At 44.3% G+C, this 23,390-nt stretch overlaps 2 protein-coding genes across 4 annotated transcripts in view; both read right to left on the bottom strand.

Annotated features, from left to right (window-relative positions):
* Positions 1 to 23,390, bottom strand: part of gfra2b (GDNF family receptor alpha 2b) — a 116,329-nt gene that overhangs the window by 47,236 nt on the left and 45,703 nt on the right. For all 3 annotated transcript variants that reach the window (XR_003220974.1, XM_025909143.1, XM_005458314.3), the window contains exon 3: positions 22,873 to 22,950. Coding sequence is in view for 2 of the 3 variants with exons in the window: in XM_025909143.1 (XP_025764928.1) it covers positions 22,873 to 22,950 (78 nt within the window). In the remaining variant the exon portion in view is untranslated. The remainder of the gene's footprint in view (positions 1 to 22,872; positions 22,951 to 23,390) is intronic.
* LOC102077421 (zinc finger BED domain-containing protein 4) lies at positions 17,663 to 21,291 on the bottom strand. The gene is made up of 3 exons (XM_019361446.2): positions 19,549 to 21,291; positions 18,985 to 19,247; positions 17,663 to 18,854 (listed from the first exon to the last, which is right to left on the bottom strand). The coding sequence occupies exons 1-3, from the start codon at positions 19,706 to 19,708 to the stop codon at positions 18,333 to 18,335; spliced, it is 945 nt and encodes a 314-aa protein (XP_019216991.1). The 5' UTR covers positions 19,709 to 21,291; the 3' UTR covers positions 17,663 to 18,332.

The raw sequence follows: 23,390 nt of genomic DNA, 5'->3' as shown, positions 1-23,390 counted from the left end.
TTTAACAGTGTGCATGCTGCAGGAGCAGTGAAAGTGCTGTAGTCGTGTCCATGTCAGGTCTGAGTGCTGCAATCACATGTATCCACATGTATTCACATGTATTCACATGTAATCACCTGCATTCACATGTACGGTGGTGCTGATTAGCATCTCCTGCCTGTGAGGCAGACTGCTCTGACCACCACCGCTGTGCAGGACGTTTCTGATAAGAGCATGATACACAGGGACACGCCCAGACTGGCTGACCCTGGGTCAGGTGCTAACAGGCAGATAGTCTTATGTGGAGCAGAAGCGGGCTGAAGGACTGGCGGCATGTCTGACGGGTCTCTGCTCACTGGCTACAGAACATTACAGGGAGAGGGGGTCAGCTGACAGCCTGTGAGGTGCTGATTAAACGATATCATCAGTAACGTGGTAAGACACCATCAGCATCAGTGTAGCTTCTTTGTTAACAAGCTGAGCTTCATTGAGTCTGATCTGTTTTACCTGAGTTTCTTCTCAAGAGCGGCTTCATCCAAATACTGAACATCCTTAGTTTAGTGGGTTTAAATGAAGCTCTCCCTGATCGTACCCAGCTCCGTGTTTCACTCATGGAATTTATCAGAGCGGCTTTGCACGATTCAGTGTTAAGAATCATCCTTCTGTATTATCCTGTTCCCTGATGGCCAACGTCTGGAAGCCTACTGAGGGGCAGAACACAGTGTGTGTGTTCATTTCTTTACATTTACTTGCCACCAATGTGTTCTTAGACTTTAATTAAACACTGGCCACTTTATTAGTTACACCTTGTTAGGGTGTGGATAGAGTTTCTTGTTCTTACTGACAGGAATGACACAGTGTGGTCTTCTGCTGCTGCAGCCCATCTGCTTGAAGGTTCAGAGATGCTCTTCTGCAGACGTTGGTTGTAATGAGTACCTTTCTATCAGCAGTCTGTCGTTTCTCTTCTGACCTCTGAGCTCAGCAGGGCGTTTTCTCCCAGAGAGCTGATGTCCACTGATGTCTGTGATGGTGGTTTGTGGTAAAATCACAGCAGATTAGCAGATTGTGCAACACTCAGACCAACAACCACGCCGCCCTCAGGCCCTTGAAGCAACTTTCTTATCATTCTGATGCTCAGTTTGAACTCGTGCTGTGCCACTCTGCAGATTGGTGTATATCCTACGCCAAGTAAATACAGGGCCAGTACCACTGATACCGATGCCGATAGTGATATTTTTAACTACCTCTAAAGGCAGCTGATGTCGGGGAGCGCAGTGTGTCCTGATTTATGAGATGAACCATCATCAGTTTGCAAATTCTGAAGACATTTTAAGTATCACTAAATCACTGTGACTTTTACTTTAAAAAATAAGGCGTTAACACAGTAAAACACACCTTCCAGCTTTTATTTTGAAACTGAGCTGAATGTAGAGTTGTCTAGCTCAGCGTCTGTAGTTTAACTGTGCTGCAGGCTGTAAATAAAGCAGACAGTCAGCACAGACATGTTTCATAGCTCATGTTCGGGGTGTCGAATTTTATTAAAAAATAACTTATTTAACACGCTTCAGTGAGCTGAACATATAGGATAGAAACAAAGCATCGATCTGATACTATCGATACCTGGACGAGACCACCTCTAGTTTGAATTTCAGCACATTTGCACACCTAAAGGCACTGAGCTGCTGCCGTGCGATTGGCTGATTAGACATCAGTGTTAACGAGGGATTGAACAGGTGTACCTAATAAAATGGGTGGTGATTATGTATTTAATGGTGTGCTCAGAGACTCAGGGTGGGTGGGTCGTGATGTTTGTGGCTCTACCTGCAGCAGCAGAGCTGAGCACGTCTGTTGCACTCACACACGATCAGGATCTACAGAACAACGACACCTCCTCGTCTCCAGGGCTACAGTGAGATCCAATCACGCGTGTGAATGTCACACCAGCATGTCGAGTGTGAACACACATGTGTGGACACCATTAAGTCTCAGCCTAACACATCCAATCACACAACTCCAATGGAAAAGACAGCTGTATCTGCGGCTCAGGGACGGATCATGAAGCGTGGCATCGTGACATTTCCCTCAGTGTTTTAGCACATTTACATCAGTGACTGACAACACCTCCAGATTCATGCCCTCCAGTGCTGAGCAGAGAAATCAAAGGCTTCCTGTGAGGCAGAAAACTGGGCACGATCAATGAAGTCCCAGAAAAAATAATCTCATGCAGAGAGTCCTCGAAGGAGCGGAGCCTCCAAACCTCAGAAATATGAATTAAATTGGCTTTTCCTCGGTGGAGGTGTGAGCTCAGTGCGCCGGTTTCTCTGTTTACACAAAAACCATCGGGCTGAACCTCCTCATACTTTAACAGTGAGAGCAGCACGGGACACCGGAGGCAGATTCATCCACTCTGGGTGAGCGGGGGATGACGTCAATACTGCAATCTCAAATACCTAACATGCTGTGCGCTAAACTGAAACCTTTTAAAAATCACTTCTTTAAAGATGATTATGATCATTAGGAAAAGGTGGAGGTGGTGGGTTTTTAGGTAACAGCTGGTCCCTGCAGGTCTTCAGCCTCAAAGCTAGGAACATTTATCTATCCTAGACCTTCAGACAACTTCACCTCTAACTCTGACCTCAAGGTCAGAGGTCCGGTTTTTACAACTCCAGAAGGAAGTGACCTTGGATTTTCATATTTATGCCATCTAGCAAAAACCACTGTCAGTATTTTATACAGCAACAACATGCTTCTGCTTATCGCTGATGTCATTTGCTTCCATGAAGACCCTCAACCTGTGATTGCTGCTCAGATCTGCAGCCGTGCAGCAACATCGTTTCACCCTTTGAACTTCTGTACCGCATCTGTGTCGATACGGCCGGAGTGAGCCGAGGTGACGGAGAGGACACCGCTGTGAGCTGCCATCACCTCCGACTGACGCCTCACTAATTAAATATGAATGTGGTCACCATCAATGCACCTCTGCAGGGTCCTATCAGCACCTTCACACTGCAGATAACACACACACACACAGACGCACACACACATACACAGACATACACACACACATAGTTACACGCACAGATACACACACGCGCAGACACACACACACAGACACACTCAGGCTCTCCGTGTGCTACACATGTAGAAGTTTACAGGATGGGATGCTCTCTGGTGCTTTAAAACATTTTATTATCAGTGACAGAGTCTGCACTCATGGAACATGTTCTTCTTTGAGCTCAAACATCTACTGACAGAGTACAATCCACACAGACACACACACACTAGCCATTGTGTGTTTCCAGGAAAGCTCGAGCTGTTGAGGTGTTGTTTCGTCGCTCCATGAAAGCAGAAAGTCGAGCCATCGTGCAAACGTCTTCACCACCCACACGTCTTTCAGGAAGCATCACTCGTACTTTGAGTTTTTTCTCACAGTTGTTAAATCTGATGCAGAAAAATAAAAACCAGAAGAAAAGTCTAACCCAGATCTGTTCCAGGTGCTCTTTAAATGACTTCCCTGACTCTCCTGTCAAGTCCTAAAAACTGTGGAATCATTCACATTGTCGGTTACTTATAAAGAGCAATCAAGTTGCATGAGGAAAGTGGAGATGTTATCCTGCGGGAGCATTGTTTTGATTGTTCTCATTGTTTTCTACTCTGCTTCTATTTTGTGCTTTTACTTGCTGGTCAGCTTGTGGTTTTGGTTCTAAGGGTCTTAGCTGAATATTTACCCTGACACCTCCACAGCAGCATTCCAGGCAAACCCAAACCCACAGCAAGCTGCTGTGGGTTTGGGTTTGCAGAGGCTTTAAGGTTTGGGCGTTGCCCACCCACAGATGTACTGAAAACTGACTTCTGATGAGGAAAAAAATCAATGATAATTTATGAAGGAGGTCCTTTGACAGAAACTGATAATGTTTGAGAGGGTGAAGAGGCAGAGATGCTGTGACTGAGTGATGCTGCTTTATGCATAAACTGCACAAGAGCCAGCGTCCTACATTCCCAGCAGGTGTCTCGCTCATGCTAATGATCTGCAGAAAGTTTTTGTTTTAAGCACTTTCCCCAAAAACTCTGTCTGCCCATCATCTGAGTGCAGAGAGTGAGTCGTCTGGAAATGATGGAGCCGTCCACCGTCGAGCGCTTCCAAACTTTTCACTTTATCCAACTGAGCAGAAAACGTTTGACAGGCAGAGAGAGAAGGTGGAGGTGGAGGAGAAGGAGTACGCTGAATGCAGAGCGATGAGCTGTAACTCTGTTTGTCTCCCACAGCAAACTTTGATCATACTTTTGGGTTGGTAGATCTTTCTCCCAGATCAATCATGAATGAGCTGACCGGGCTGGCAGAGCTGATGATGAGGATGTTTCAGAGCCTCCTGAAGGGATCAAAGATGTTGGAGAGGGCTGCTGATTCACTTGAAGGCCGTCAATTAGGTAGATGTTGTTGACTGTAGTAGATGATGTTGTGCACGGCCTCAGTGTCGCCAACTCTGTAAATGTCTTACCTCGGAGCAACTCCCTGAGACTCGTTCCTATTCTCATTAAAAATTAACATTTTAATTAGCTGGCTGCCCAGTTATTCACACAGCTAGATGTCTGACTTATTTTGGAAGGTTGTTGCTTCGCCTGCTGATAGCACTGAGCTGCAGATGTGACATGAAGTTGCTCTGATGCAAAAATAAACATTTGTATAAATTTGACTTCAATTTTCTCAAAATATTAAAATATACTAGATCCATTGCTTTGATTTTGTTATTGGTTCATTCAGCTACTGGGTAGTTTTTAGGAGGAGTTAGAATCTTTATACATTTTGATCCAAGCAGTTACATCACTGATACAGCTCATACGGACCAGAGGGAGAACCGGTGGTAATACTGGGAGAGAAAGAGAGATTAACGCAGGAAGGAAACACTCACAAGGTGTTCCTAATTCAAGAGTCTCACTTTCTTAGAGATAAGCTCCTATCTCCTACGTGATCAAGTTAGTGTGTTCAGACGTTATCAGCCTATCATGAGGCTTTTTTCAGTTTTAAGCACCTCCCCTCACAAATCAGAAGCGGCATCTCACCATCCGATAATGTTTTTCTTAGACCTGACCAAGTACTGTTTAAACCAAAGGCAAAAAAACCTCTAAAATAAGTCTTTGTCCTTGAGCTGACAGCCACTCAAGGCCTAAAAGCCACTTCATCAGCGCGACATCAGCACCATTTAATAAGGTGAAAACAGATGACTGAGCCTACAACCAGGTGTTGGTCACACCTACTAGAGCTATGCACACCAGTGATGCTGGGCAGCTAATGAGCTGATGAGGTAATCAGGTGCATTAAAGCCAGTATGCAAATATAACTAAGGACAGCGAGGCTGTTTGAACCTTTCTGACTTGCAGCTCATTTACCAGCTTTAATGAAGCTGCTTCATCACCCTGATCGGCCTGATATCACCTCTGCCTCCACAGCAGCTTCAGCAGCTGAACGCACGCTGGCCTGGTTGGTTTCATTAAAGTTCAGCGGTTTGGAGTCGTTCTCGCTGAGCTGAATGTGGCGGAAACTCGACACCTTCATCCTTGACAGACAGCACAGATAAAGCCACAATGTGCTTATATTCCTGCAGGACAGCCGGAACATTCTCATTCTCCACATCCAAACAGCGCCGGCTTTGAAGTGGGACAAAGCAGCGAGAGAACATGCACGAGGATTTAACAGCTTATGTCCAGAAATCGAAATGAAGGTAGCTCAGCGCCGCTGAGGTTTGTGCTGCGCTCGTTATGCACACTGTTTCACGGCGCGTTCAGAGACATACAGGAAACTTGTGCTTCCAGCCCATGAATAATTTCTGAATTTATGCAGCCTTCTCAGTGTTTCCATAGCGTGCTTAGTTAAATGGGCAGGGATAGCTCAGTAGGTAGAGTGTCTGCCCCATGATCGGAAGGTCGGGGGTTTGACCCCACTGAACGGCTACCCTGAGGTACCCCTGAGCAAGGTACCGTCCCTACACACTGCTCCCCGGGCGCTGCACTGGTGGCTGCCCACTGCTTCACTGGGTGAATGGGTTAAATGCAGAGGAGTAATTTCCCTTCGGGGACTAACACAACACACTTTACTTTACTTTATGGGCGTGTTTGGTCTCTGAGGGGCAGCTAACACCTCCTCACACCCGATTATATCGATTCTGTGAAATGAAGCAGGCTTCCCCCGCTCCACACACACTCGTCTTAATTTTAAGGCCTGTTTAATGACAGCAGGATAAAGACTGCACAGCAGAGGCAGCTGCTCCCTCTGTGCAGGTTAGAAAAGAGTCCATCACCTGGTTAGGCCGTCACTGTAAATATGACACTAAATTCTACATCAGTACATCAACGAGATCGCGGATACAAGCGGCAGAAATGAGCTTCCTCCGAAGGGTGGCTGGCCTCTCCCTTAGAGATAGGGTGAGAAGTTCGGCCATCCGGGAGGGGCTCAGAGTAGAGCCACTGCTCCTCCACATCGAAAGGAGCCAGTTGAGGTGGTTCGGGCATCTGACAAGGATGCCTCCTGGGCGCCTCCTGGGTGAGGTGTTCCGGGCACGTCCCACCGAGAGGAGGCCCCGGGGCAGACCCAGGACACGCTGGAGAGATTATATCTCTTGGCTGGCCTGGGAACGCCTTGGTGTTCCCCCGGATAAGCTGGAGGAGGTGGCTGGGGAGAGGGAGGTCTGGGCTTCTCTGCTTAGGCTGCTGCCCCCGCGACCCGGCCTCGGATAAAGCAGATGAAGATGGATGGATGGATAGAATTCTACATCAGCCTGAGGGAATGCATCATTATCAATTTGAACTGCAGAATCCTCTTTAATGCTCCATAACTGAAGAAACACTCAGTTTGGAAGCACAGAAAAGCTGCATAAAACCAAATAAAAGGTCACGTTTGTTTTCAAAGGATGGCACTTTTTTTTTTAACAAAACAGCATAAAGTCGATCAGAAATGTTATTGACTAATGACATCACAAATCACTAATCATTAATGATCTTAATGGGACATCTACGCAGGTGTACAGGAGGATGTTTCCATTTCTTCTCACAAGAACATCATTATGAGTAAAAATCATAAAGATGCTTGTTAATGCCTTTGCTGTATTTTTTATGCACTCCCTCTTCATGCTGCTCATTTGTTAAATAAAAGTTTGAAAGAAACTTTTCTGGGTTGCCTCGAACTTTTGAGCCATAAAAAGTTCTTTAAAATGAGTATTATGCACTATTAAAATATAAATTATGAGACTACAGCAGGGTGCCAGATTTCCACTGACTGTTGTGTAAAAGTGCTTCACATTGTGCATGTTGCACTTGGATGTGATAAAAATAGCTGCTGGGTTGGAGGATATTTTCATTAACTGTAAAATAACAGCTGCACATTTCAACAGAAACTCTGAGAGCTGCTTTTTTTATGACTGACGACAGTTTTTGTTTTTAGGGACTTTCTTTCTTTTCTTTTCTTTTTCTTTTTTACATGGAAGCTGCAGACACCAGTATTCACAGACTGGGGAGAGGACATGAATATGATGAAAAGTTGTGCATGTGATTTATTATGGAGCAATAACAAAGAAGAAAAACAGAAAAGCAGCAGAGGCAGCAGTGAGCCAGCCCCCACAGACTCCCATGTTAAATCTTTACAGTAAAAATAAACATGTTTACAGCCTGATACACAAACTTCTTGGTCTCTGTGGATAATTCTAACACCTTCATATCACTTGTACAGTGGGAGGATGTTTTTATAACTCACCTGTTAACTTCCACTGTGGTATAATTGCATAAATTTTGGTAAATCATCCAAATATTTGACATGGTGTCAGTGTCAATTACTGAAGGCATCCTTCAGTGTCACACAGAGAAGCAGAAAAGCTGTGGTTAAATGAGCACTAGACCTGCCGTATGTATTAAGAGACTGAACACTTCAAATAGCAGCATTTTCTGTTTTAGGAAAAATGAGTCCACATATAAATTAGGGTTTTTCTGGAAGCAGTAACCATCAGAGATCACCGTGAGTCACAAGAAAAGAGAACAGGGCATCACAGAGTTTTCTTGGGGTCGTGGCGTTCCACAGGGCTCTATTATTGATCCTCTACTTTTTACACATTTAAATCATGTTCTTGTTTGTCACAGCACAAAATGTTTCCTCCTTTATAACAACGTTATGGGGCAGAATGTTTTTATAACTCACCTGTTTTAAGGCTTAAAGTTTGCATTATTAGGGGCGTGGCTTCTTTAATTAACAGGTGGATGGTGACAAAGGTGGCTGTAGCTGCTAGCTGTCTGCTAGGCTTTACCTAAACTGGACCTCTGGACCGTGTTTGTGCTGCTGGAGCCTTTTGGAGCATTTTTAATGACATCATGTGACCAATAGTATGACCGCTATGAGGTTACTGTGCTAACAGACCATGCAAGAAGAGCTCCAATTTGGGGGGGTGAGGCAGGTATTAGCAGGTGACCACCATGCAAATGTTGAGCATTTAGAACAGATCATCATACACTAGTGTGAAGCAACAGTTCAGTTATGTCTATCTTTTATATACCATCCATACCATGCAAATATACCAGTCAGGGAAGCCTGCCTCCACGTGTCATTCATGAACTGGACTTTCTTGTTAAACCTGACTTTAACATCAGCTGTGAACTAAGAGTAGAGAAAAGCTCCATGAATTAAAGATGTACAGGAAAGCACTTTTCCCACTACTACAGGCGAAAAGATTTCCAAACCTGACTCAGGTACAACGTTTAAATCCTTCCTCACTTCAAACTGCTTCACACCGCAGCACATTCACACCACAGCGCTGCAGAGCTCTGATTGTGTGTTAGCACAAGCTGAATACATAACAGAGCCGCTTCCTCCTCCTTCAGAATGACTGTTTCATTAGAGTCTTTCTCGCTGTTTAACCCTCTCGACCCGCGGCGTCTTCCTCCCTCTACCCGGCTTGCTCTACCTTCCAGCAGAGAAGAAGAAGAAGAAGGAATGATATGAGCGCAATGTTTGAAGAGGAGCAGATATATATAGAGAGAAAGAGAGCGAGTATCCGGGGCAGGAGTGCGGGCCAATTAGAGAGTTGCCCTAGGTTGTCCTGTTATCTTCCTCACACACAGCCTCAACAGGATATACACACAGAGCCCCGCTCAGGGCTATACGCACACACACACACACACACACACACACACACACACACACACACACATAATGTTTTATTAAAACACTGCTCCAGTGTCCGTTATAGATATATACACACCACGGAGACACGATCTAACGAGGTCAGAAACAGAACTGGAGGGAGGATGTGGGCGTAGGAGAGAGAGCGAGCGGGGAGATGAAGGGGAAAAAGAAAAGAGGTCGAGCTGTGACAGAGTGAGAAGATGAAGACAAGAAGGGAAGACGTGACTGCAGCAGGATGGAGCACACCCACACCACCTGCAGCTCTGTCAGCTCCACCTTTCACAGGTGACCCCAAACAGCCTGAGGAGCATTTCTGTGGTACACCGGGGGGTTCACACCTGCATTCAGGGTCACGTGGTGGAGAAATGATCCACCACCCACACAAATAACCTGCAGTCATAGCTGCTGAGTCTGACTGGCTTAGCTCTTTGACTTTCTAAACTCGACGTGTGACAAGTCCATACCCCTAATGAAGAGTTCTGACACTTCCACGTGTATGAGTGAAGATGTGGTCTGAGCACCATTTGAAGAGTCGCCGGGTTTTTGTGAGTGTAGCTGCACTAACTTCTGAACAAACCCAGGAATGTGGTTCTTTAAGCAGCCTGAAATACAACAGAAACCTCACAGCTCAGCAAACAGCTTCAAGGGTTCCTGCTAGCAGGCTCTCAAGACTTAACGAGTTAATCATTTTACATGTGACAGAATATTGTACCACAACAAGTTCTCCAAACTTCATACTGATACCACTAACCATGTCCGAGTCTAAATCCTCCTTCACTCCCTAAAAATAACTCCGAGTTAAAAAATAAATTGATGAGTGTCTGTGCTTCCAGCTGTTTCAGTAAAGTTCCGTTCTGACTGAACTAACAAACAACATACAGCATTGCTGTGCCTAAACTAGATTATATAAGAATGGATTAACTGCTGGCTAGCTACCTGCAAAATGGAGGATGAGGGTTACTCAGTAAAGTTCATCTTCAGGGTCCCTGAATGGCAGAGACAAACACCGTCACATGAAACCAGGTGAGAGAACATGTGAGATGATTCATCCACAGCAGGAGGTCCGTCATTAATCTGCTGGATTACTTGCTTTGGAAACGTCCTGATTTTTAGCTGGGCACAGATAGATGCAACATGTGGCAGCTCCGTTAGAGTACGGTCACATGATCATCAGCCAGAGCAGAGTGAAGACACAACAGCAACACACCTGGTCCCCGGCTCAAAGGCAACGGTTGCTATAACTGCAGTCTCCAACCAGTGTTCATATGAGCCTCTCATCTCTCACAGCGAGCATCACTTTGGAGCTGACGGCTCCATACTGGTTGCCTTGGTAACCCAGTAGTGTATCTACCACACTGTCATATTAGCGGTGTCCTTTGATCCAGTCCAGTCACCAGCATCGCAGAACAAGTAGTTATTCTGAGTTTCACTTCATCAGCTGTTGACACTGCAACCCGGGATATACAGACACAGAGGCTCTGAGCCTCTCTGTGTGACATAAATATGACCAGCAAACTACGAATCACAGAGAATTTCAATAAACACCAGTAAGTCGGGAAACACAGAAACACAGAAACGCCTGTACCATATTTTCGTTGTAAGCCAATGAGTAAAAAGTATGTGTGGTTCATTACATAACACTCAGAATGTCTGTTTCAATTATGGAAGTGTTGAAGTCTTAAATGAAGAACACTTTAATTCTGTATTGTAAATATTTAAATATCACGTGTTGTATTCGGGCTGCTGGTCTCCAAAGAGTAGCTGTGCTGCATCGTGTAGCACCGGGCTAATCCTCATCCTAATCCAAATCCTAATGCCAGTGCTAATCCTAATGTCCCCATTAAAGTCAGAATCAAATGGCTTTCTGTAACTATCGTGCTTTTCACACATTTTTCATTAGTTCATGCTGTTGTTGTGTCGACCTGACGGCGGCGTGTCCAGCTGCCTGCTGTTACACAGAACGTTCAGTGAGATTAAACCTAATCTGCTAATTTCATTATGACTGCGAAAGAGCAAAACACAGAAAATATGCTTACTCTGGTAAGTTTTTACTAAAAAAAACGAAGGGGCTTGAAAAATGCACGTTAACAGAGTTTTTCCTGGTGTGTTGGTTTGACAGATGACTGACAGGGTGTGATGCGTCAAACAGGGACGAGTCGGGCAAATTCAACAAAGGGAAGGAAGCTGAAGAGCTGAAAGAAGCCATTTCATCTCTTTTCCTTAAAAACAACCTGAAGGGGTTTGAAGTGTCAAATGATGTTGGAAATAAACTGAAATGTAACCTCTGAAAGCAGATAAACAACACGGGAGGATAAAAGTTTAGCTGTTAAAGCACTGAAAGAAGTGGCAGCCAGAAAACTGCTCCTGAATTGAAATGAACTCTAAAACTAACTGTTAAAGACAAGTTTTCTTTCTTCTTAAAAACAGAGAGGCCGGGGAGAGTGCGAGCACTTAATCACTTAAAGCAGGGGAACTCACAGATTAAAGGACTTGGTGAAAAAGTTGAACTGAAGGTCAAAACAGAGATTCAGAGATAAGTTTAGGTGGAGCAGAAACTAGAAACTTAGGCTGAAGTGGAAGAAGAAATCCAGACGCAGTGGAGCGGGAGTCAGCTCATGTCCCAGAGCTGAGGAAGTGATGGTGAAAGGTACAGGTACAGGTGCAGGTGAGATGTAGCACGCTGCAGGGACTTCAGTGGATAAGCTGTGTGCTGATGGAGTAATGACATGAAAGTAGCTGAGATCATGAGTCAGGTGACAGCGATCAGACTCCACTCGAGACTCCACTGGTCTCCATCCGGTGCTGTGATGCAGACGAGCTCTGTGGTCCAGGTCACAGTTGGAGCTTTCAGACGTGGATAGGGGTCAGAGGTGATGCTCTGTGCGTCCTGTCAGAGTCTGCATAAACGTTTGAGGTCCAACAGCTCGTCTGTTGGATCGGACCACATAGCCAGCCTTCACTCCCTATGTGCATAAATGAGACGCCCATGACCCTGTCACTGGGTCACCGCTGTTCCTTCCTTGAGTCACTCTGATAGATCCCGCCCCCTGCAGACCGGGAACGCCAACAGTGCTGCAGGTTTGGAGATGTTCTGACCCAAATTGCACATTTTTCTTCTTCTAATATCAGCTCTGAGGACAACATGTTCACCTGCTCTCTGCTAGATCCCGCCAACTACCATTAGCCATGATGGAGAGCAGTCGCAGCGCTAGGCCTGAGGATCCTGCATGCTGACATACCTGCAGCACCTTACCTGGCTGTCCTCTGACCTCAGCTCCGTTCAGGTATACGTTCGGCTAACAGTGAGTGACCCCCTCTATACTAAACATCATTTCTCACTTTGCTGTGATGATGAAGTGAACAGTTGCAGGGAAGTGTATGAAGTCAGAGTGAATCTCAGAAAAACCCACTTGCCTCCTCTGAATGCGGAGGACGCCGGGCGGATGGTGTCCTGAGCGAGCGCACAGACGAAGCTGCGTCAGAGGAAACGTCTTCCTCCCCTGTGGTTAAATTATCTGCTCCGCTCTCCTTTCTGCTGCCATCAACTCTCCTCGCTTTCTGCTTTTCCAAGCTCTCGTCTCACATTTCTCCTCCTCTCTTATCATCTCCACTCCTCTCGGTTTTCTTTCCTCCCATCGCTCCCTCCGGACCTCTGGCGTCACCGTTTCTTTCCTTTCCTCATGTCCTTTCCTCTATCTATCCTTTCATTTTCTCTTGTCTCGCCTCCTTTGTCTTTCTTTCTGTCCCTCTCATATCTCTTCCAGATATAATTGAGCCCAAGCTGAAGTTGAACTGAGGACAGCTGAATCCTCACTGTGTCTTTGTATTGTTGTTTCAGATGTAAACGTGGACTCTGAACAGGCTCAGACCTTGATCAGGTCAGACAGCTGAATAAGGGGAAACATCTGGAGCTGTAGAGTCTCTGAAAACATGCAGAGGGGTGTAATGAATGCAGATTAGGGGCTTTAGAGATGAAGATGAAGAAGATGAAGAGCCCTTTATTTGGATGAGTGGTGATGATGAGCCTGGCCATCAGCTGCAGCGTGATTGTGTCTGATTAAGTGAATCATGCAGTCTCTGAATCATCAGCACAAAGAGGAAACAAACAAGCTGTATTTAAACCACACGACCGTGTACGGATGCTTTTCAAAGTAAAACACATCATTACAGTAAATCCAACATTAAAGTGACCACACAGAGACTCTAACTGCTGCTTTTTAGTTTCCAGAGCAAGTGCATCTAAACACCATTAAAAGTTGAATACATGCAACACTTTATTTACAACTACAGTATTTCATTTTAAGATAATTAAAAGAGTTAACATGCGCTAAAATGTTATCCATGACGCTGAGCGGCAGATGTTCAGATGTTCACTGGGAGTCCATCAGAGTCTGAGATGGTTTGAGGATGTGCAGAGGAGGGAGGGTAGAGGATTAAGGTGGAGCTGCAGGGAGGAGGAAGGTGTGAAGGAGGACATGAAGAGGGCTGGTGAGACAGAGGAGGATGCTGGGATAGCTAAAGGAGAAGAACTGAAATTTTATAACAGGATGTTATCAAGTTATAAATGTTATAATTTTTAACAGGGTGTTATAAGTTAGTGAAATGCACCCTGGAAGTTGTAGTTGTTCACAGGATTTTTAATGATCCTTTTGATTGATTGAATACTGAGTTTCGCGCTTGTCCGGTGAGGTGATGTAACGTACAAGTTAAAGGAAGTTTCATTGTTTAAGGGCAAGTTTTGGTAAACTTGAATTCTGCCCCGGGTCCCAACCCGATCAGCCTAACACCAAACTCCTCCATCAGAGTGAACCTAACAGAGTTTGACTCTGACGAACTCTCAAGTTGCTTCTGTTGCATTATAATCACAGCTGCTGCTTCTGTGGGCTTTGCTCTGCACATTTCCATCTTTGGGAGGATGAACTCTCAGCTCAGTGGCTGCTGTGTAAACTGAATCTGACAGCAGCCTCTGGGTCTTTCTGCAGGTCTCTGTCCAGCATCAGCTTCACTTACAACACCTGACAGTGTAACACTACATGCTGCTCACTAAAGTATTCTCTCATATCAGATCACATACCTGTTACAGCGCCGCTTCTCTTGCTGCTTAATGACCATCTTGCTTTCTAAGACGCCATTTAGCTTCTGAACTGCTGTCAGTTTATCACTTTTTGTGTCTGTGAACACAACATTTCATCCAAACTCAAAGTTTACCAACCCATTCATCCACCCACCCACCCATCCATCTGCACATCCATCTACACATTAGGGCTGTGCGATATGACCAAAATCTCATATCCCGATATAAGACATTTATCATCCCGACAACAATATATATCACAAAGATTTTACATTTTCTGGAAATTCTGTGAATCTCGGGCAACTCGACTTGCGTGAAGTGTTTTCAGCTGGGCGTCATGTACCTGGAGTTGAGTGTTACATAAGTTGAAACAGCCGCAATTTTCTTTGTGAGTATTTATTACACGGCGTGCTGCTGGAAAAAGCCAGTTCTAAGGTTTATTTTTTAGCACCTGACGGCTCTTTTTAGCTTCTTGTCCGTAAACACTCTGCATACTATTTCACGTGATTCAGTTTATTTTGAAAAATCTCAACAGGATCTTCAGCTTTTGTGAAAGGTTTATGTGGAAAATAAACAAGCGGACGGCGGAGCCACGCGATGGTTTTACCATCGTTGTTGCTAACGACAACGCATAAAAACAGTCGCTTGTCCATCTGTAGTGTGGTTGTATTAAACTTAAGAGAAAGAGAGAACTTTAATAAATTCTACAGTGACCAACAAAAGGATGAAAAAATATTGCCGTAAACAGTTTATTTTGCGACACCACGAAACAAACGATAGCATAATATGAAACGATAGATGTTTTCATATTGTCATCCGATATATATGGTTATATTGAACAGCCCTACTACACATCCATCTGCACATCCATCTATACAGCCATCCATCCATGTTCTACTTGCTGTCTTTTTATTTACTTATTGAGCTCTGTTACTTTTTCTGTCTCAGTAACTTTACCTTGTCAGACTCTGTGTTGCTGAGTTTGACCTAAATATTCTGTTATAGGTTGCACATGAATTTTGCAACTTTTGAGAATAAAGTATATCATCACTGCTTTGCTAACACACCCCTCCACCCTGACCTCCTCTCTGTGCTGATTTTGTGATTCTGGGGAGCTTTGTTGTCCCGTGTTTCAAACATGACGGATGATGACTGACAGAGGGACACCGCCCTATCGTGCCTCTTTGACTCTCCAAATCTCCAAAATAAGCTTCATGCTTTATTCAGTGCGACCTGAAAGCAGTGACTGAGACCATGAACTCATCAGGATGATGTTCACTGAGCTCAGAGATCAGGGGAGTGGGAGGCTCAATCTCTCAAAGACTTCTATACAATGAGACAGCCAGAGGAGTCGCCCCCTGCTGGCCATCAGAGAAATTGCCAGTTTAAGACACCTGTGCAGTGGATGGGTACCAACATGCATGTTTCATGTGTTCAAGTTATGGCTGCACTGGACTGATGTAGTGCAGACAAAGGAAAAGGTAGCAGGTAGAGTGGGCTTGGCCTTTATTGGAGGTGACCTCAGCGTGGCCAGAGAACTTGATGGATGGACCACATATCTACGTTTGCTGTGGACTGCTGCAAGTACATCAGTTGCTCGCAAAGGACAATTTGACTTCATTCATGTTTCAACTGACATGACAGGAGCTGCCCCCTGTTGGGCATCAGGAGGAACGCAGGTTTAAGGCGCTTCAGTCTGCAGACCCACAAGCTTTGCCCATTTTTTCCGCCTGTGGTGGCGGCGCTCCGAGAATGCAAACAGAGAGTTTGTTTAGAGGAGATCTCCACGGGAACGCTTGATAACAATATTTAAATTTTATAATCAGGTTTGAAGCTGCTTCTACGAGCTGAATCATTACAGCTCTAATTCGCTGCACACGCTAAAGTATTCTCACTGCGCCTCGAGTCTGCAAACAGTTAACAAGTTCTTGAGCACACACACTCACACACACACACACACACACACACACACACACTGTATTCACAAACACTCTGTCACGCTTAGCCTTTCCCTTCAATCAATTTGCGACACTCTTGTCTGAAACGTACTTTAATGTTCCAGGGCTCTTTCTTCTTGCCACTGCTGTTTAACACACTTCTATATGATCCTCTTATCCCCCCACCCCCGTCTCCTTTTATCAGCATGGAGCATTCGAGCTTCTCTCGCTGTACATCTTCACATCATGCAGTCAGACTCCTGACGACAGGTGATCGGACTGCAAGCCGGCCCCTCCCCCCACGCGCCCGTCCTGCACACGTGTCAAGGAGCGGCCACAGACTGATGTTGTGTTTGGTGACGCCGTGCTAGAGGAAATAAGGGAAACTTTACACAGCACCTGCACCAGCGTCCTCTGTGTGTCTGTGTGTGTGCACCATGTTTACATGACTTTGTGAGGACCAAAAATTGCTACTATACTTGCAGGGACAAACAGTAACTTATGGGGACAAAGTGCCCGTCCTCACGAGTCTGAAGACATTTTTGAGACTCAAAATGTGGTTTCAGTGTCAGGGTTACAGGTAGGTTAGGATTATGGTTAGGGTTAGACATTCATTTTTGATGTTTAGGGTAAGCAGCTAAGGAAAGGGTTATGTCATTTAGATGTCCTCACTAGGATATGAAAACAAGTGTGTGTGTGTGTGTGTGTGTGTGTGTGTGTGTGTGTGAGAGAGAGAGAGAGAGAGTGTGTGTTAGGGACAGAAAGTGCTTTCGAAGCTGCGTTGGTTGCAGCTCTCCTCCTTTGACCATGTTGTTTGTACTCGTGTTAATCTGAGAGAGCAGAAGCCAATTTACAGAGCTGTGAGTCTATTTCACAGCTGTTTGACCACACACACACACACACACACACAGCCACACACACACACACACACACACACAGCCACACACACACACACACACACACAGAAAGAAAGTGTAAATGACGCTGTATCGCTCAGAGCGTCTGACATTTAAACACTCCTCAGAAACGTGTGAGGCCGACACGGAGAGCCATGCACAGCTTTAATGCAGTCCTGCTAACACGCTGACGGAGAGTGAAAAACGCATTTTTAATACATCGATTCATTTAAGTGCATCTTTTCATGAAATCCTCCTTCGACAGCATCCAAAAACATCAAATCCTTTCAGTGTTTTATTTTTTGGTGCTGGCTCACTGCACGAGGATAAAGAAGATAACTCTGCAGGGATCCTGTGGTGATGATAACTGAGTCATCAGCAGCCGTGATATCAACAGCGAGGAGGAGAACACTCTGAATCTACCTCCATCACAGCCATCAGCGTTCTTTGCAACGTATGAAGGAGAAGACTGAACGAACTAGTGCTGGGCGATATGGAAAAAATATTTATCACGATATGAATTATTTTATATCATGATAACGATGTATATCACGATATACCACAATGTTTCCAGTTATTCTCTGAAAAGTTTGACAAATTTCATTCCTCGCTTTTCTCCAACTTTATTTTGAAGAGACATTTAACGGAACTGTCACAATTGAGAAAATTACATTTTAGTATAAATGTATCAAATGAAAACAGCTGTGGCCTTCACATTTTTTCCCAAAACATACATTTAAAATGAATTGTCAAAATAAACTTTAAGTGCACAACAGTTTCAAGTTTCTGAGAAGAAAACTCAGATTTGCACAAAAGTTCAGCTATAAAAAATAAAAAAATTATTTCTTAACTTTCTGAAATCTGTAACCTTGTACTGCAAAGTTTGCAAACCAATATAAAGTGACAAAAGTAAGCATCAGGGTTGAACAGAACTCTGTTTCAGGCATTAACCATAAATTAAAGTGCAAACAGAAAATGGCTACTTTGCAGAAGTAGATATGTTACTGTTGAATTTACAGGTTGAGTGCAAGGAAGACTAGTTGGTCAACTGTGTTTGGCTTAAGACATGACCTCTTACATGTGACGATGTTCCCACTCGCACTGAAAGCCCTTTCAGATGAAGAAGTAGTAGCAGGAATGCACAAGTACTTTCTGGCCAGTCTGGCCACCAATGGAAAGTTTGTCTCATGCTGCTTCCACCACTCCAGTGGGTCGGTCTCTGAGTCAGGCCCAGGTGTCTGAAGATACATGGAGAGCTCCAGTTCAATGGATGCTCTACTGGGTTAGGAGTGGGTGGTGGATTGACCTGCCTTTTTGAAGTAGCTACCTAAACTTTTCTTTTTCTTTGTGGGACGGGGAAGCTCTGGATCATCTTCAGCAGCTGGGGGTGAACTGGAGGCTGCTGCTGTTTGTGCACTTTCTGGTGCTGTTGCTCCCACCATGTCCACCAGCTCTGCTGCAGCTCTCATCTTTATGAACTCCACCCTCTCTTCCTTGATGTAGGCTGTCTCAAACCGTGGGTCAAGAAGTGTTGCCATGTCTAGGAGGTTGTTGGTGGCATGGTCATCATACTTTTCATTGAGGTACTTGAGGATACTGTCTTTGACTGCTTTTGTGAGCTCTGTGTCTCCATCCTTCTGACTGAGGATTTCGTTGTTGAAGAGGTGCAGAACTGGCTTCAGAAAAGATACGCTGACGTAACTCTCCCCTGACAAAGCGTCAGTAAACTCGAACAGTGGACCCAGTGCCTTGTTCAAGGACTCTAGCAATGCCACGTCTTGCCGGCTTGGCACCAGATGTCTTGTCTAAGTTAAATAGCAAAAAAGAAAGGGGAAAAAAAGGTTACTTTCATGAGGTGGTGAATCTAGGCTGCAAACATAATCAGAATCCAAAATGAAAAGAATCAATGTACAATGTCCAGTGGCTATGTCTCACCTTCTTGTCTGCAAGGAGAACCTGTGAAAGAGCTTTCTCCTGCACCAGGAACCTCTCTATCATCATCTGCCGCGAGCCCCATCTTGTAGGGCTTTCAGTGATGAGCTGATGAGGAGGCAAGCCCAGCACCGCTTGCGCCTTGGCCAATTCACGTTTTTTCTTCCATGACTTGGAGAAGGCACTCACCACCTTTTTACACACTCCAACTGCTCGTTCCACAGCCTGTTTTGTAGATACTGGTGTGAGAGCTTTTAGAGCATTCTCTGTTGAAATAAAACAAAAAAGTATGTTATAACATATTTTGACAGCAACTTTATTTTTTATCATAATGTATCACTTAAATTACTTATGAATTGATTTAATAATTAGATACTGTGAGCAGCTAGTATCACAATTCATTCTTTACTGTGACAGGCAAAAAAATATATATATATAAATAAAACTTGTTCAATAATGTTTTGTACATGGGCTGATCTAATTTAGATTTACTAATATTTTTGTTGCTACTATACTACTGTCAACACAATATTACACTAAGCCATTTTTAGATTGTTTTACACTAACCAATGGCTAGCTGTAGGCGGTGACCAAAGCAGTGTAGCCGTTCCCACTGGTTCAGTTCCATTGCAGAGATGTTGTTAGTGGCGTTATCCGTGGTGACACAGACAAGGTGGCATTCTTGCAATCCCCATGACTCCAGTGTATCTCTCAGACCTAGACACATTAATTCTTAATTAGGAGTGACTCAGAATTATTACAGCCAGAACAGTAGCTGAAAATATTTGTTTTACTAACATGCATATCATATATGTTAGTAAAACTAGTGTGTGTGTGTGTACATATATATATATAAGTACTACATGCACGTATATATGCACATAATGTACTTTATGCACGGTTAAATATGTAGCAATGGCGGACTCATACCTTGCCTCCAGTGTGGTCTTCTGGAAAGTACGCAGTCTGTAAACAGCGAGCGCAGAGGGTCCAGTCTTTGTTGATGAAATGGATGGTTACGCTCATGTAGGGCTGCGTATCTCTGCTCGGCCATTTCTCATACGGCGTCCCTTGTGTGAAAGACTGCTGTATCTTCGGCTGGCTATAGTTTTTCTTTTCCAAAATTGCTCCCGTCGTTCCACAGCTTGGTTTAGCTCGGATTTTCTGGATTCTTGAGTATTCTTTTTCGTGGGCCTTATGTAGGTGATAGAAGAGATTTGTTGTGTTGCCATCGGGCGCGGGAATAGTTTTATAGCATAGCTTGCAAATGGGCGTCTTCTGCTCCGTGTCAGTGCTGTTGAACCCAAAATGTAACCAAATCTCAGATGTACCCGCTCTTTTCGGTAAAAGTGCTTCTTCTTGGGCTGCCTGTGTAGCTGTCTCTGCCTGTTGCATGTCCGGGCATGAAACTGCAACCTGTCGCGTGTCCATCGTTTAGAGTTTTGAGCATGTCGCAAATCTGGGTGCATGTAAAGCAGCACCATGTCGCAAAACCACAAGACGGAGTTTCTTTGTGGATATTTCTTCACCGAAAAATATGATTTTTTATACTTCATTTTCTCTTGCATAAAGTTAGAGTATGAATAGTGACAAAACAACATTAATATATTTGCCCCCAGGCTATTTAATTTTATTTTTTATGTATTAATTTTTAAAATTAGAAATGATAGAAATGATAGAAGACAAATGGCACGATAGACACTTTTCTATCGTCCACACGATATATATCGTCATATCGCCCAGCACTAGAACGCACACATCCAACAGTTTCACTCAGTGACTGCAGGGCGTCTGAACCTCACAAGCAGCTTTCAGCACCTTACATGACCCTGGTAGATTTAGTGCCTGACCCTAACCGCTTTTCTGTTCTCATTTCATCCTTCAAACAGTCCTGATGAGTAACTATGCATTACATATGCCTTGAGAAAAACCAGTAATCAGTTTAGTGAAACTCATTTAAAATTTTTGCCATTTGCACTTCAGCGCATCTGAGAAGCACAGGTGGTACCAACAGTCATGTGACACATGATACAAAACTAGGATAGGTCCTAAAAACTCCCTGAAAAGCCTTTCAGTTATTCAAAATGCTGTAGCAAGACCATATTTCTCCTATATTAGTTTCCCTTCATTGGCTCCCTGTTAAATCCAGAATTCAAAATGCTGCTCCTCACATACAAGGTACTGGATAATCAGGCTCCGTCTTATTTTAATGACCTTATAGTACCATATCACCCCATTAGAGCACTTCACTCTTACACTGCAGGCTTACTTGTTGTTCCTAGAGTATTTAAAAGTAGAATGGGAGGCAGAGCCTTCAGCTTTCAGCCCACTCTTCTGTGGAACCAGCGTCCAGTTTGGATTCAGGAGACACACACTATCTCTACTTTTATGATTAGGCTTCAAACTTTCCTTTTCAATAGAGCATATAGTTAGGGCTGGACCAGGTGACCCTGAATCCTCCCTTAGTTATCCTGCAATAGGTGTAGGCTGCTGGGGGATTCCCATGATGCACTGAGTGTTTCTTCTTCACTCAGTATGTGTTTATACATCTCTGCATTTAATCATTAGTTATTATTAATCCCTGGCTCTCTTCCACAGCGTGTCTTTGTCCTGTCTTTCTTCTCTCGCCCCAATCGGTCATGGTATATGGACGCCCTTCCCTGAGCCTGGTTCTGCTGGAGGTTTCTTCCTGTTAAAAAGGAGTTTTTCCTTCCCAATGTCACCAAAGTGCTTGCTCATAGTCTGATTGTTGGGTTTTCTCTGTATTATTGTAATGTCTTTATCTCACAACAGAAAGCATCTTGAGGTGACTGCTGTTGTGATTTAGTGCTGTATAAATGAAGTTTAATCATGTTAATACAGGTGAGGATAAGTGAGATTTATATACCAGGACCTGTGAGTATATCTCATTATCCTGCCATGGTCTCACTCTGGATGTTTTATAGTTAGAAACAACACGTAACTCTGCCACTGATCTCACACAACACTATGATTACACACATACAGCAGCACAGCAGAGGACCGTCTGCTCCACCAGCAGCACTCTCCACAAAGAGCTGTGCTAATCAGAGCTTTTTATTGGCCACTAAACGAGCCACACCACCCACACCTGACACACACACACACACACACACACACACACACACCTGCACCCCTGTGGCTGTACACACGGGGGTGAAGAGTGGACAAAGGACATGGAAGGATTGCGATCCTGTGTGCTTTAAACAAAAGACTGCATGACGTGCAGAGCGGTTTGTTCCAAAACTGTGAATACGTTAAACTTTCCACAGCAGACGTTTCCACAGAGGTGCAGTGAAAAGCAACAGAAATGTGACAGCGGGAAAAAACTTGAAACATGTCACATTCAGCTCTCCAAAAGTTACTTATGAGCTTTTTTGCAGCATTTTTTCTGCATTTAATAAACTTAATATTTCATAATTTCATTAAGAGTAATCTGCAGGTTAATCAATAATGAAAATATAATAATTAGCTGCAGCCCTGAGCACATTTCCATCCCCACACTGATTCATGTGGGATGTCAACAATATGTGACAGCCTGTAATGAAAAGGAGCAGAGGTTATCTTTCTGCCCTCTGAATAATGAGCGCAGTATGTAGAGGCACAAACGCATTTTGGACGGAAAATAGGTTTTTATGAAAGAGCTGCTTCAGCTGCACGCTTTCTCACACGTCTGTAATTACAAAGACGCATTCATTCACGCACTCACAGATGGAGCGAGTGGCCCGAGCTTAATCAGCCCCTCCTCCACCCACATCAACCTCGATGAGTGTGTGTCCGTTGCTTCAGTCTGCTCCCACACACACACACACGCACGCACACACGCACGCACACACACACACACACACACACACACACACACGGTGGCGTTACCTGAGATGATGGAGGCATGTCTGAATTCCTCAGAGAAGTGGATCGGCTCGTACGGAGACGTCTCGTAAAACTCCTCCCCTGAGGAACAGGAAACAGAAACATGTTCAGTGTACAGTCCCAACCGTCTGCATCTACTTGCACACGACCTTCAAAGGTCACCTGTCTGTGCACGAAAACTTTTCTCAACCTCCAGAGCCAAAAACCCAAACCTACAGTTCCTCTAACGACCAGCACAGGCAGCAGTGAGTCCCCATGGACTCCCATGTTAACTCGCCTGTTTAAATTGTATTGTGGTAACTTTGGTAAATCATCTGAACATTTGACATGGTGTCAGTGTCAGATAAAATACTGACGATAGCCTTTAGTTTCACACAGAGAAGCAGAAGTGCTGTGATTTAATGATACTGTATATATATTAAAAATACACAATAAACTTAACAGAAATGTTTGTGTTAAGAAACATGAGTCCGCATGTATGATGAGCCTCTGAAGGTCCGACCTGAAGTATTTTACATTGA

The sequence above is a fragment of the Oreochromis niloticus genome, linkage group LG7 (assembly GCF_001858045.2).
Source record: "Oreochromis niloticus isolate F11D_XX linkage group LG7, O_niloticus_UMD_NMBU, whole genome shotgun sequence".
Taxonomy (NCBI): Eukaryota; Metazoa; Chordata; class Actinopteri; order Cichliformes; family Cichlidae; genus Oreochromis; species Oreochromis niloticus.
Note: the sequence above shows the minus strand (reverse complement) of the source record. Positions and strands in the feature narration are given on the sequence as shown.

Coding starts and splice junctions, on each gene's coding strand:
- LOC102077421 (XM_019361446.2), bottom strand. CDS start 19,708: ATGTGTCTAGGTCTGAGAGATACACTGGAGTCATGGGGATTGCAAGAA. Junction 19,248..19,548: donor CCGCCTACAGCTAGCCATTG/GTTAGTGTAAAA, acceptor TTATTTCAACAG/AGAATGCTCTAAAAGCTCTC. Junction 18,855..18,984: donor TTCTCCTTGCAGACAAGAAG/GTGAGACATAGC, acceptor TATTTAACTTAG/ACAAGACATCTGGTGCCAAG.